Source organism: Falco peregrinus, chromosome 3, assembly GCF_023634155.1.
Source record: "Falco peregrinus isolate bFalPer1 chromosome 3, bFalPer1.pri, whole genome shotgun sequence".
NCBI lineage: Eukaryota > Metazoa > Chordata > Aves > Falconiformes > Falconidae > Falco > Falco peregrinus.
The window spans coordinates 29,612,937-29,628,403 of NC_073723.1; the positions used below are offsets into that span (position 1 = coordinate 29,612,937).

A 15,467-nucleotide genomic window follows, 5' to 3' on the forward strand; every position below is an offset into this window, starting at 1 on the left:
AAAAAGGTAGCTCAAAGCTGCCTTTAACTTCTCAATTACACTGACAATTACATTGTCGATACTCTCTCTCCTTTGGCTGCTAGTGCCTTGCTACCACAATTATACCCCAATGCTTTCTTTAGATTAAAGGCATAGTAGCAATAACTTATTTTGCCAGGTGTTATCTATTTCCAGCAAATAAATAGTAAAGAAATTACTGTGTTTGTAAATAGATTTCATTCAAGTGAGTTATTTCTGATTGTGTTTATATCAGACTGAACTAGACAGTATTAGAGCAGTATTTTTTTTATTACAGTGTAGCATTTGAGTGCAGAATTTAACTTGTTCTTTCTCTCTCTCAATTTCTTCACTATGTCTCTTTAGATTACCCATTAAATCCATGTCTGTCAATTATTAGTTTCTAATTGCCCTTCACAACTTTCTGAACAGCTACTAGGAAACAGAATGATGAAATGACTATTGAGTTAAAAGGTGATTAGATAAATATAAATAAATTACACTTATTATATGCTCACACCACACCAGGAGATGACTTAAGAGTGGAAGGGAAAGAATCACATTGCAATAATGAAATCAGAGAGGGAATTCGGGTCCCAGAGGCGATTCTACGGAGTTTATGTTAATGTACACCTTGTGGGGGACCAAAAATCAACTGGAATAGTTTCCTGAAAACCGTTTCCAGCTATTTTCTCATTTAAAAAGTTCCAACTTCACTTGACCCATTAGTCATCATATTACTTACATTTATTATGTATTTTGAAATCTATTACAAAAAACCCAATGGATTCAATATGGCCTGTTTGAACAAAATCATAACATCTATAAAAGAAAACCTATGAGCAGCACTCTGAAACTTCTGTCTGAAACAATTTCTTTCTTTGTCATTTTATTACTTTGAGCTTCAGATAGAAAATTTCAGGGTTATGTGTATTTTACCCTTGTTCTCCATAACATTCAGATTTGTACTGTGAAGATATAATTTTATGCTGTGAACTTCGGATAATGATATTATTCAAAAGGACTTTTTATTTGGTGGGCTAAGGAAGAATAAGCAACGCAAAAATAACAAAGTTCCTAGCAAGTTGCTTTAGGTCAATCCCAGCTCTTACTGAAGTCAGTGGGCTTATTCTAATATATGCCATAACTTAATGTACACCAGGTTATTATTTCCATGACTAATAAACTACCACAGTATACTCCTAATCTGAAAAACCAGAAAGTAAACTCCATGAAAATTATTTATAAGCTTTATTTATATGACTGGGATCTTTTCACAGACTATGAGAAAAGTTAAGAAAAATATGGCATCTTCCAAGAATGTGTTCCCTTCTCATACCCCTCATTCTGCAGTGAAACTTTTATTTTTTATAGCTAATATAGAAATACCAGGTCTTTCTCCCTCAGCGTGGACATGGGTCTCATTCTCCTCTACCCCAAGAAGGCGGTAAAATATTAAACTTCTTAATAAATAGTACTGTCATAGAAGAAACTACTGTTTGCCCTAAACTCTTAGGAGGATTGAATTTCCTAGTCCTAAACAGGAGAGGAGCAGACAACAGGCAGGAAACATTTCACCACCAGTAATATTCTTTCTCTGGGAGCCACCCATCCTGATGTAGGGAGTTTAAACAGAGGAAATCTGAGGAAAGTAAAGGTAATCTTGAGCCCTGATTCTGATTTGGAGTCAGGGTGGCCCTTCAGTAACAGAGAAATGGCTGAATTGCAAAAATTAAATTTATAAAAATAGGGAAGAGAGAGACATGTAAAGAAAAGACTAGCTGTACTGTTCTCAATTGTCCCTGGTCAGGCATCAAAAGAGAGACAAATTAAAAGAAATTGAAAAGCAAGAAGAATCCAAATGAATTGTTTTTATCCTCTAATTCATCATTCCCAATTTGGATCAAGGGAAAAGAAAGGAGAAACTTGAGACAAGGCTTCAGAGGCCATCTGCAGTCCATCTTTTATTCTGCTTCTGTGAGACAGATGCCAATTAGTCTGGAAGAGGCTGGTAGTCACTGCTCAGTATTTCTACCTACTGCTGTCTGTGTGCTGCAGCTCTACAGAAGCAGCTCTCTAAGGCCAATATGGCAAACTACAGCCTTCAGGGAGCTTAATCAACCTGAGCCATACAGGGTGTTCCCCAGCAATAACAACTCCTACTTCCATGACCTAGTATGTCACTGACATTATGGAAAGGTGACACTAAGACATTAACAGCTCTAGCTAGCCAGTGCCTGAGTTTCAGATCTCAGACAAGGGTCAGAGTGATGTCATTCTATTCATTTTTAAAAATTGTCACAATTGAACCAAAATAAATTGTTGTAGGTCAAGACGACCAAAGATACCATGAATAAATGATGGCGGGTTACTGCTGTTCATAGGATGTTGGCTAAAATTAAGCAATTGTGCAACTACCAAATAACCTACAGAAAGGTGTCAAGAGTTGGGTGGTAAGGCCAAAAACTATAATGGGGACATTGGGAGCCACGACCATGAAAAGAAAACACTCATTAAGGGAAATGTTAACTCTCTCAAAGAGCCAGGGAAGTTGAAGCACAATATGGTGGCATGAAACAAATTTTTCCAGATCATGGAGCACGTTTGTGGAAAAGAAAAGAACCCATAAATACTAACTCTCTATGATGTGCTTAGCTGCTGAATAATACATATACATTAAGACATAAATGGGGGGGGGGGGTAAGAGGATTTCAGAAAATAGAGTGAATGTGTGAGGTAAGTTTTAAAAGAATGCTGCTGCACTGGAAAAGATACCAAGAAAATATTTCCCAACTTATCCATGTGGCTTTGGTGTGCAGTTTTAATTTTCAGTACTTAGCCATCTAAGAAACTAAATTTAAAATAGGTGTTGTAGACACTGCTTTCAGAAAAGTACTTTGATAATTTTATGCATTATTACACTGGTATTACAGACAATAGATGTGTCAAAACCAAAGCAATACCTACAGGCTGGTACACCTGTTTGGAATATTTCTCTTTGCCTTCTTAATCAAATAAATATCATTTCATGGCTACAGTGTCAGTGCTTTAAAAACTTGTTTGTAAAAGAGCAAAGGGAAAAAAAACCTACTAGAAAGCTCAAAAGTTTTGCAAATGACCCAGAGTTAATTAGAAAAGTCTGCACCCTGGCTAGTTCCCCTTCTCACGTGTCAGCTCTCATTAAATCAAAAAATTCTCATTTCAAAGTTAACAAACACCATGGTTAACAAAACTGTTAAACTGGGATCAAGTGGGCACATTCCTAGGTTTATATATGATGTCATGCTAAGCAGCCCACAGCTGAACTTGCAAGCAGTATGAATGATTTTTCAATATATTAAGTATCTGATCTAATGCTAATTTTCTCTCTATAGGCTAACTGTGCTGGGAACAGGTGGCCCTGCTTTCAATTACGGAGGGCTAACATGCCAGTGTGAGGCCTGGATTAGTTCACCTTCTCACAGGGAATTTGCCTCGGTTGGGAATGGATTTATTATGGCTTCACACATGGAATGGAGCTCATGTCAGCTGAGGGCAGTGATACATCATATGATTCAAATTAACCTGCTGTGGACTGTTCCGCAGGGCTGATATTGTGTATTAAAATGACGACATTTTTAAAACAGCTTGAAAGAAACCAGGATTGCTGAAGTGCAATGGTTCCAATTTGTTCCAACTAATCTATCACCTGCTGGAGATATTATTCTAGTGGGTTTCTGGTAGCTGCTATTTTCCAGGCTTCTCCATACCACTGACCTTGCTAATGGATACAGTTGTTGCCTCTGCAAACAGGGGGGAAAAAAAGCCAGAGAGAGTACCATGGTGCGGTTTTGTTTGTTGCTTTTTAACCATAAACCTAGCTCCAGTGCCATGCCCCTCGTGGTGTCCAAACTGTGCCACAGAGGGACTGGCAGGAAAGAGCAATCCCCCAGGTCACCCAGGTCTCACTTCATCTTTCAGTGGGACACGGCATTTCTTAGTTTGTCTGCATAGTTTCTTCTGTAGAAAGGATTTCAAAAGGCAAAGAAAGTATCAAGGACTGCAGCTGTTTTACACCTAGCCTAATGTCTTCCCAAGAAACTGCTGGGGGAAGAGGACTTTGGCATAAACCATCTATATTTTGCATGTATGAGTATTTTAAGGCAATTTGTATGAAGCTGTACTTCACAAACATGTTTTGTATCATTTGCATGCAGAAAGAATACATCAAAAAGGCAGCTTTTATAGCTAAGAAAGCATAGTTGTATTAAAAAAATCCGAAGAAAGGACTAGAGGGTAAAGAGAATAGATTTTCAAACACTATTAAAACAAGATGGTCATATTTGTTCCTCACCTAATGAATAATATCTAATACTGAAGCAATAAATAGTTCTTTTACATGTATTAGATGAGAATTAGATGTACAATCCAGAAACAGACTGATTATAAAAGAGAAAGGGTCATGTAAACTGATGTAGATGGAATTTAAAAAATTTTAAATAATTAGTTACTGTAGAAAGAGAAAGAATAGTCCTTTAATACATTGTGGGGTTAAAGTTGAGGTCTGTTCCCACAGGCCTGATGATGAATGCTTATTTCTCCTAGGATCCTATTACCTTAAATCTGGAAGAAATGTCATTTTTCTTTAGTTGCCAAAAATGTACAAAATAATCAACTCATGCGGCAAGAAGTGCATTAATGTATCCTGTTATTCTCATTTAATTAGTGGTTTCCAAGTTTAGCTACTTGCTGTAGTTTTTTGATCTCCAAGCTAATATGGACTGACAACCTGGTTTCCTGTGTGGTGAAACCATATGATTTTTCTGTGGAACACTATCTACTTATCTACTTCAGCTGACAAACGATTTACAAGGAGTACCAGTTTTATCTAACACAGCAAACACTTGGAACCACTTGCAGATTTTTTCTTTTAACTGCTTGCATAGTAGTTTGCATCATACAGAAGATAGGCGTTTGATAGTTATATTTGAAATTTAACCTCAGCACACTAACAATGTATTTTGCAAGAAAAATGACATTACAATTAAACCACTGAACTTTAAACACTCATAATCTATACAGAAAGCCACATAGTTAACCCAGCTGCTACATCCAGACTTTTGTCTGCATAGGCACAGCTTCTAAAAATGTGCTGACTCTTTCAAACAGCATATCAGCTGTACCCAACAAGCATTTTAATAATTTACTTATTGCAGTTATAAAACACAGATACATAAATGAATATGAAAACGCACAGTATGCCTTAGAAAACATACCACTTAGCAGCAGCGTTATTTGCCAAATGTTCACCCAAAAAGTGTAGGCCCTCGAGGCCTGCAACATAAGCATACTTCAGCAGTGCCTTTATTTATTCAATTTATTAATTGTGATGTCTTCCATCACAAATATTGTTTGTCTGGTGACCTCACAAGAACTTCCCGGAGTTTTGCTCAGGTTCTCATCCTCAATGAACAACTGCCAACTTAGTCAGGATCTGGTGGTGTAGGCACTTTCTCCAGGCCTGCTGATGGCCAAGCTACCTCATTCTGGAAGCAGCTGTGGTTAGAAGACTTTCCCCCCCGGGAGAGTTAGTAACTTATTTTCCAGTAGCCTGCTGAGGAGCTGTCAAGCTTTCATAATGCTTTGTATGTGCCATTCTGATGCAATCATATGCGGAAAGTGCCTTCCATTACTCATCCAATGAAACCTCCAACCACCAAGGAAGGCTTCTTGGTAAAGGTTAGTTCATTTGAAGAGGATCTCACAGTGGCAACACCTAAGGTTAGAAAAATCTGCAATGGAATCCAGAGCTGTTTTGTTATATTATGCCAGCAAAACACTTCGTTAAAATTCAGAGTAATTACTGTTGAGTCATGTGTAATGGTAGTTCCAATTAGCAGCCAAAAGGTGATAAAAAAGCCCAGTGCCATTTGGCTAAGAAGAGATCCTGGAGGAAATCTCTGAAGTTTGATATGCTTCGTGAAAATAAACAGACTGGTTTATGATGCATTAATTTATTGGGTTTTAGATCCCTATTTAGTCATATATCATGGAGGGATTTAACATCGATTCAAGATCTGACTGAATTGTTGAGAATGAAGTAGACACTTAGACTACTTGTGAATATATACTTTGCAATTTATACCAGCTTCCACGTCTGCTAGTTTAGTTAGAAGTCTGTCCTACTGGCAGGAGAGCATCAGGGAAAAACCTTCAGCTGTGTAATAAATTAAATATAAAGGCTGCGCCAAGAAACTACATTGAGAATCTTCAGAAAAGGGGAATGCACAGACAAAGGGTCTGGCAATATGGGAATCTGCCAGATGTGGGGAGAGAGAACACAAAAGAATTGGGAGAGGGGGTGTGTGTGTGTATGTGTGTAAGGATAAAGGAAAACCAATCTGGGAGCAGTAACGGAAAGGCCACTGATAGCAGGTGTTTCTACACCTCCTGTGCTGGTCACGATTAGAATGAAAATCCAATATTATCAATTAATCCTTTAGTCCAAATGGCAGTAGAACATGCAGTAGGTCTGAAGGTTCAAAGTCCTATTAACAAAGCCAAACAGGGATCAATATACAAAAGTTTTGCATTGTCAGGTGGTTTTAAAATCTTCTCTTAAAATAATGCTAAGGCAGCACAGAAAACAAAAAAAGGGGTAGTGATGAGGTTGTTCATGTACTTTATTCTTTCCTCGAGACTCCTGCCTGCCTACCTGCAAAAAATGGATTTTCAAGTTATGTAATTGAAGTATTTATAGTCAGCAGGTAAATATGTATGTCTTATTCTCTGGTTTTTCAATTTGCTGTCCTGTGGACTGATACGCAGAAGTGATTACTGCTTCACCCAAAACCAATATTAACTGTCTCCAACATTTAAATTTCTGTATTTTAAGCACCACCGAAAATTAAATGGTGAGTTTTAAATTGGTAACCTTAATATAATAAGAAAATCCTCAATTTCTGTGCCTCAGTTCCCTTCTGTGAAAAGGCAAGGGCATACTATTCCATCACCCATGGGAGGGTTGTGCAGGTAAATTAGTATTTCTGTAGTGCTTAAATCTTAAAGCAGTAAGCAACGCAGAGGAAATATGGAATTCTGCTGTAGAGGCAGGTTTAGATAGTGTGCTGTAAGACTGTATGAATAGGGAAACAAAGTACTGAAGAGTTACTCACTAAATGACTGATAACAGCTCATTCTGCATGCTGACTGAAGTAAGGATACTGGGGGGGGGAAGTTACACAATTCAATGAATTATAAAAAATATGCAGAAACAAAATGAATTGCGATGGCACAGGTAAATGTGAATGTATTTTCTAACTTTTAATATAACTTCAATTATATTCTATGTAGTAATGTAGTTATAGATACAGAATTCTCAAAATAGAGAATGGATGACATTTCAATTTGCAGGAGTTTCTGACACTCTAGGAGTGAAACTTCAAGTCACATTATTTTAAGTAAATGCTAATACACATTCATACTACACCACTTACATTTTGTGCTAATTAAAGAAACAGAATAACACTATTTGTTAAATTTTACAGTATCAGCACTTTAGATGATAGGAATTTGCAATGCCAGGTATCCAGATGCCAAAGAACTCATAGGAATGTGGCTTACAAAAATGTTCAGAAACATTTTAAAAGCCAGCTTTTATAAAGATAACTAATAAAATTTCAGTTGTTCTAGGGCTAGAAGCAGGTAGGTTTCATTCCACTGGAAATGTGCCAACTTCAGCTCTCCTGAGCAGTAAAATTTCTAAATTTACCTTGGGAAGAGAATAAATACTTAGACCTTAAACCTATGACTGGTCCATGACTGACCATTCCTCAACTTTGACTTCAATTCAGGGTAATTGCTGGAGGAAAATTTCACATTCATTAGCAAAGAATGCAACATTTTTCTTATTATCTAACGTGTGTGTCTATGTGTGCATATCTACAAATAGATTACATTAGAAAATACAGATTGAAGTGCAATGCTTACCTGGTCCATTAAGGAAGTCTTTAATTTGCACAGTGATAAAAGGAGGTGGAATACCACTTTTAGCATCTACCTCTCCTGCTACTGTCTGCAACCAGATCTTGCAATAATCCAGAGCTTCTGGTAGAGTCTTCCCAGGATCTATAGGTGATAATGATCATAGTCATTAATTATATTCCAGGAATTTGATACATAGACAATTGATTAAAGAGTATTTAAAAGTTTAAATTGTAACACAGTAAATAATATTCCTAATAGAGCTGTTACACGTAACATTTGTGCCTATAGACAGATGCATGTGTATAACTATGCATGCATACACAGACAAGAGGGCAAAGCTGTAATTACACAAAGTATAGGAAACCCACAGAAATACCAAGTGAAATATGAGTAAAAACCATCAGTTACCACAAGATGACTTTAAATAGCACTCAATTTTAGCATTAATTATGATGACACTTAAGCAGTCCTTACAAGAGAATTTGTGCTCAAAACCTGCTACTTCTATATTGTATTTTCACCACCAGATAGAAAATAATAGATAAATTATAAAGGTTAAAAATCCAGAATGCTACCAGATCTCAGAAACAGAGCATAATGACAATATGGTTGTATCATTCTCTTTGGAGTTTCACTCAATAGCTTATCAGTAGCTATTCTTGCATACCACCTTGAATTGTATTCCTTTGATCAGTCTATAATATTACAATAGTACATTAAAATTAACTTCTTCCAAGTGCTATTCTTCATTTTCCACATATTACAAATGGCAAAACCAGTAATGTAAACAGCTTTTTAATCTTCAGCAGCTCATGAACTTCATTATAATAGTCCTCAACTCTGGCACTACAGGTCTTAAGTTCTAAATAATCAATTATTCTTTGTTATCTAGACTTGCTACATTAATTATGGAATGTCTCTCATCTGCAATGATTTAAGGAGGTTTTCCTGATGTTATTCTCTTCCATTATCAGTCAATTAAAACCTACTATAATTACTTTATTTGAATTTCACTGAATGGATTGCTTTCAAGAGCACTATTTACATACCCACTATTATAGTCAACATATGGTATCGTGGTATCACAGTCATATGTGGACTGGGTATATAAAGCCAGCTTTGGAATTTGTATTTCTTGACCTTATCATGTGATTCATATAAAACTTGGCACATATGAACCCTTATGTGATTTCAAAGAACCTACTGAAACCAATTGATCATGACTTTAGATCTATATGGAAAAGATCAAAAGTTAGCACATTCTTCTGTTTTTATTTGATCAATTTTCAGGCAATGACTTTACAGCAGTATTTGTAGTGCATGGCATATACATTACAGCCTTTCCTTCCCTTTATTCCTGCTATACATTTATAAAAAGTCAGCTCTCAACAGTTATTTAAGAGCTGTCACTGCACACAACAGATTTGTATATTTTCCACGTGAATTTCTGTATTTTTATGGTTCTTAGCTCTTTCCTTTAATTACATTAACCAGAATGGTGTGGCACACTCCCTTTTCTGTAGTAACTACTTTAGGGAGTATCTTGTTTCCTGTGTCTGGAGTTTGTCTAGTATACTGAAAATACTAATAGTAAAAAATCTTTACCACCAAAGTACACATCTTTTGCAAAATCTAGGGATCTATACCATATCATCTTGTTCTGTGCTAGCAGCTCATCACAAATAAATAATACACTAATGTTTTTCAGAATATATAGTGTAAAGCACTGTAAAAAATTACTCAGCATTGTGCAATGAACATCACTGAATCAATTAAATTGATCTCTAAGTTACTGTTCCTTCAGAAGTATTAGTATAAACGTTTAGGTGTACCAATATGGGGCAAAATGTTGCAATATGCCACTATTTTGTCTCATTTCTGAAAGACGTCATCACATACTGTACATAGCAACCTTGATCATCTGCCGGCTTTTCAGAAAATCCAGTAAAATTAGTCAAACATTTCTTTTGAAGAATACTTTTATAGGTATTCCTATTACCCTAAAATGTGTTTATGTTATAAAATACCTAATAATTATTTCAAAGTTGCAGCTGTTTAAAGATGAAAATATCTTTGATGAAAAGAACTTACATAGCAGAAAATCCTTGCGTGACATAATACATTAGCTATACAAACCCTGCCCTCAAGGCATTGGGAATTGCAGCATGTAAGCACAGAATAAAAAAAAAAAAAAAGGAACCATGGGGCACTCAGATTATTTTGCTCTCTCATGTCTCCAAGGAGCACAGCACCATCACCTCTTCATTACCTGGGGCACTGCAGGACGGGGATACACAAATAATGAGAAGGACTCAAGAACTTGCAGATCAGGAATACAACACAAAGAAACCTCAATGCACAAAATTTGCCTGAGTCCATCAAAATATATTACATTTAACACAGCACTGGCCTGACTGACTTCAAGCTTTTTTTTTTTTTTGTTGTTCAAGTGAAACTGTGTTACTCTGAAATAATTCTGGAAGCAGGGTAGCTGCATTGACACAATTTTACACTAGAGGCAATAATCCTAAAGGATTATGCAAAGACTAATTTGAGTGCTTCCAAACATATGGCATATGGCTAATTTGGAACCTGGGTAACAGACCGCACCATACATCGAAATATGCCAGATAGGGATTAATAAGTAAGTTTTTACATAATGAGAAGAAAGCTAAAAATCCAGAGGTTTAAAAAATGACTGTGGTGGTGTATATCTCAAAAACTTGAAGGGAAATCCAAACAGGAGCTATAAAATGTATCTGGCTAAGACAAATTCATTTACATCAAAGGTCAAAAGACTGAAATATGTCTATCTTGGTTAAAATACTTTTTAAGGTAAAAAACAGCATACATATTTACATAGGATTAAAGATCAGGAAAGGAATAAAACAATATCTATCAATCGATCCCTATGCCAGGGGTACAGGAATTGCCAGAGAAGCAATCAAATGAAAAAGAGAAAGTTCAGGCTGAAAAGTGAGGAATTCCTGATGGGGAGAGGTGTTAGAAAAAGGAGTCTTCTCCCTCAAGGAAATGATGGAAACATTCAGAATGTTTAAAAATACACTTGACAGAACACTATAAAATATACAATAGGGAACAATTATGCATCAGCAGGGAACTGGTCTGAATAATATATTATAATAGGTCATTTCCATTTCCATTTTCTATGATTCTCCCAAAAATCAACACTTAAATTTGCAGTTATTTGTATAAAGAAAATGCTGGAGAAAACCCAAGGGATGCATATATAAGTAAAAGGAGAGGCTAGAATTACTCCACAGCAAGCCAAGAGAGAGAAAAGAAAGTCTTGAGAAGTGAAGAGCAGTGAAGACGGCCAGAAATTCTATCCTCTACACCATGTCAAAAATTTGTCTGTGGCAGCAAAAGAAAAATGGTGAGACAACTATCACAGATTGACAACCAAGACCGTAATTTAAAATCTGTAAGACAGAAGTTGAGGCCTTCAGTATGTCCACATTCGGAGACACACACACAGAGCTTTTTTTATTATTATTAGAAAAAAATAACCTCTAACTATTTTTGAATCTACCCAAACATCCAAAGCCACTTTTGGTCTTGTCAAGGCCCAGACCTCAGCTCCAAACTTTACAGTTTATGAAATATCTTCCTAACCTTAAATTGAATTTGCAAGCTTTTGATTTCACTGGCTATCCCCTCATTATTATGTCAATGGTAAAGCACAAACCCCAACCTTCTGAAGAGGAGTAAGGGGAAGGAAAGGAGGGAGGCAGGAGAAATTTCACATCTTGAAGATTTTCATTCTCCAGAATGTGCTTTTTTTTCCAGTTTGCAACTGAGAGCCAGGGCAGCTCAGGGGGGCATAGCCTGTGGGAGGCATTAATAGGGGGGAATCTGTGATCCACAGCACCCCAACAGCTGCCAGGCAGGAGTGATGGGGCTACCGAGCGTGTGCACAGGACAGCAACTTGGCCTGTTCAGCTGGAACTTTACCCAGACCAAATGAGTTCTGCAACATGCTTTTATTTCAATGGATGAATCATATTTTGGTCTGCAGTCAATTTTAAAAGCCAGTACGATACTGCAATCATCTCTGCATTTCAAACTCTGAAGTGGAACTTTTGGTCTTTGTTTAAAAATGGTTTCCACTGGAATTTAAAGAACACAAGTGGGAAAACATTTCTACTAGAGTACTCACAAGTGCTGTGTCAGGAAGTTAAAAAATGAGCACTTACAGTAACCTGAAGAATGTACATTCCCAGGCCAGCTTGTCTTTACGGGTGGGGGCTGCACCCCCCACATCCATGGATGCAGATGTACTGGACAATAAATATACTCAGAGGGGAACAGGTGACACTCCAGCAAAACTCCCTCAATGCTATGCTAAGGGAACAGCCTTAAATCCTCTCTCTGCCTTGTAGGAAGCACAGACTGACAGAGAGGCAGTGAATCAGACTTCCTGCCAGAGCCAGCCTGCATTGCTCTCCATGCAGCCTGGGCTTTCCATTAGATCAGAGGTTACATGTGGTCTTAGCTACTGCATCTGCTCTTCATGGACCCCCTGCCATCAAAGGCGTGGGTGTAAAAAAAAAATAATAAAAAAAAAAATCAAGAATAATTCTGGATGGCCTCACAATGCCTGATTTTTGCAAATGCTTCACTGGCGGAAGTTGAAGAAATTCCATGCATAACAGATATTTACTGAGAAATTTTCTCTCCCTTAAAACAACCAAGCAACACAACCTCCTCTCTGAAAGTAAACAAACAAACAAATAGAAAAAAGATTTTTCAAGAATGCCCAGAGCACAATGGTCAGGAAATGAGGCAATTTTGTATCTGGATTACATTACCTGAAACAAAGCAAATAAAGATTTAAAAAAATATTTATAAAAGTGGCTTATGAGATTACATTAAAAACAATTGCACCCACTTTTATTTAAGTGGAAATGGCCAATGCTCTGTTGCAAAAACTAACGGTTAGCAGATGCTTTTTTATTAAATGTAGGATGAGCACTGAATAAAAAAAGCTTGTTTTTTAGTGTCTCAGGCTATTTATATAGAATCTTACAAATAAACGGAGGGAGCAACTAGTCTTTTTAATGGTGGTTATAAAGCAGTTAATATTTATTCCATTAATTTTATTTTGACTTGAAGTTCCTATACCTGGCAGTAGCATAATTACTATCAAACTGTTCAATTACGAAAATAATTAAAACCACAAACAAAGCAGTTTAGCACAACCATAATAAAACTGAGCCAACATTTTAATAACCTAGGAAGTCGTCTCTTCCTACAAAGTGACTTGCCAGTGGACTTGGTTGGACAGAAGGACTGGGGAAATTGAAAGCACAACCATCAGGTCTTTAGCTCCAAGGCAGGTAAATGCTCCCACATACAGACACTGGCCTGATGGAAATGTGCTGCTAATTGCTAATTAACATAGTAACCATACTTTAGTTTTAAATAGCCTATTTATTTCTATTTTATTCTGCAGTTCTTATTTATTTCATGTTTCAGGAAGCAAGCAAAAAATAACACTGCTAGTGTCAGAGAAGCCAAATTCTTTGGATGAAGTTTGGCGTTTCAGCCACTGTGCAACGCCCACTCACAAAAAAAGTGATAGCTCAATGTGCAAGATCTGAATTTTAAGCTCTATTAACTTGAAATCTTTCCAAAATAAAAACAAAAGCCTTGTCCCAAATGAAATATATATGATTTCACAAAAATATTAAAAAATTATTTCTACACATGTTCAAAGCATTAAACCATCATAAGGCGGTAAGCTTAATTTTGTCACCAGCCCAGGATTAACTATTATTATCTTTAAAATTCATGCTGGTGCGGTCTTACAGGACAATTTCCCTGTTTTATTCAAAGTTTCATAAAACAGACTCTCATCTAATTACCTGTCAGAAGCATTTGTAAATTCTAGAGTATTCTTTGTTGACTTACAGGTGAACAATGTATTTCTTAGAAATACAGTAACAGGAGATTAAGGATGGGATATGTAACTAGATCCAAATTTCTACCAGCTTTTCTTTACACTAAATGTCTTTTTTGAATGAACATTCACCAAAAAATAAGACTTCCCTAATTTCACCAGAGAATTTTGTATTTGCTTCTTCTTGCCTTGCAAGATTTTAAGTTATTTCAGAACTAGATTTTTTCTTTTAGAAAAGCCGTAAGAAATCATAACACAATTTTTCATAAGATCTGAATCTACTGTTGAACTAATAGTAAAGTCTTCAGAATTACACAAATGATTCAAAACAATTTTTCCACATGCTTTAAAGCATTCCTAAAATATTCCTATGCAGCATATATGGTGTGAATATATAAACACAGAATGACGATATGAAATGACAGTTTTTATTAGCATGTTTTGGATCTAATCTACATATCCCATATATAGCTTAACTATGTAAGCTTAATCATATTAGTATAAGTAATGAGAAACCATCCCCATAGGAGTACCAATAAAACTTTTTAACAAACATCACATATTTTTCCTTTTGCCCAGAAAAGTCTCAAATTTTTAGGCTGTGATGAAATTTGCTGTTATAGGCCTGACCTTCTGAGCTGCTGCTGTGCTGCTGCCTGTCTCCATCATGCGATGTAATGTGCACAGTGTTTTCATCAGTCCTGCTTGCCTAGTCCCACTGTTGAAGCTTTTTTTTCTTTCCATTTTTTTTTTTAAAGGGGGAAAATGCTACATCAGCTCTTATATTCCAGTTAAAATAGAGCTTTTATATTTAGCTTGTGTCCTTTTCCCCATCTTATCTTAGATAATGGAAAAAGCATTGCATACATACATATAGACACAAGAGCAGCAGTATTCTAGAGAGTCTAACTGGAAATGCTCTTTAGCACCACTCACTGTAAATTAAACGTCATTTATGCCCTCTTCCCACTCTCCAGTCCTTGATATACAGAGAAATATAGGAATATAGTGCACACTTATTGTATAGAGGGAAAGAAGTTAACCTATTTCTTTCAAATAAACTTCATGTTGTTCTTAATTTGGATGATACATCTTTCAGATAAAACTGTCAGCAAATAGTCACAACATCAAAAAAAGTTGGTGTAGTGAAGACATCAACTGCAGCAGCAAAGAAAATGCCATGCAAAGCTGCTGATGCTGTACTATATGATATGCAATCTATAGAGTGTGTATATATGTACACACACATATACATAAAACAGATCATGGTTATTTTCCCTCAAATACAGGTGCTAGAAATAAAAAATGGAAATTTCCAAAACTAACATGTTACTACAGTGGTATGACAATATTAATCCTGAACGATGCAATTACAAACACAGCAGGTCTTCCTAAACAGGAGGCAATAAAAACTTTATACTATCTATTTTGCTGTGTGAATTAGTGTGTGACTTGAAGTGTGGATTAGTTTTATTAAGTTATTAATATATTCAGGATGCTGGTTTTAGGCACTAGAACTTTGGCACGAGCCCTAATGCTTCAGTAACAAGCACAGAACTCTGATACGCAAGTAGGGTACTCG

The 15,467-nt window shown here is 36.3% G+C and overlaps 1 protein-coding gene across 7 annotated transcripts in view; it reads right to left on the reverse strand.

The window, feature by feature from the left end:
- Window positions 1-15,467, reverse strand: part of VPS13B (vacuolar protein sorting 13 homolog B) — a 478,583-nt gene that overhangs the window by 100,465 nt on the left and 362,651 nt on the right. For 6 of the 7 annotated variants that reach the window (XM_055800741.1, XM_055800742.1, XM_055800739.1 and 3 more), the window contains one exon: window positions 7,966-8,103. In XM_055800741.1, the coding sequence (XP_055656716.1) occupies window positions 7,966-8,103 (138 nt within the window). Of the gene's footprint in view, window positions 1-5,075; window positions 5,753-7,965; window positions 8,104-15,467 lie in introns of those variants that run through there. The other variant, XM_055800746.1, reaches the window with a different exon arrangement.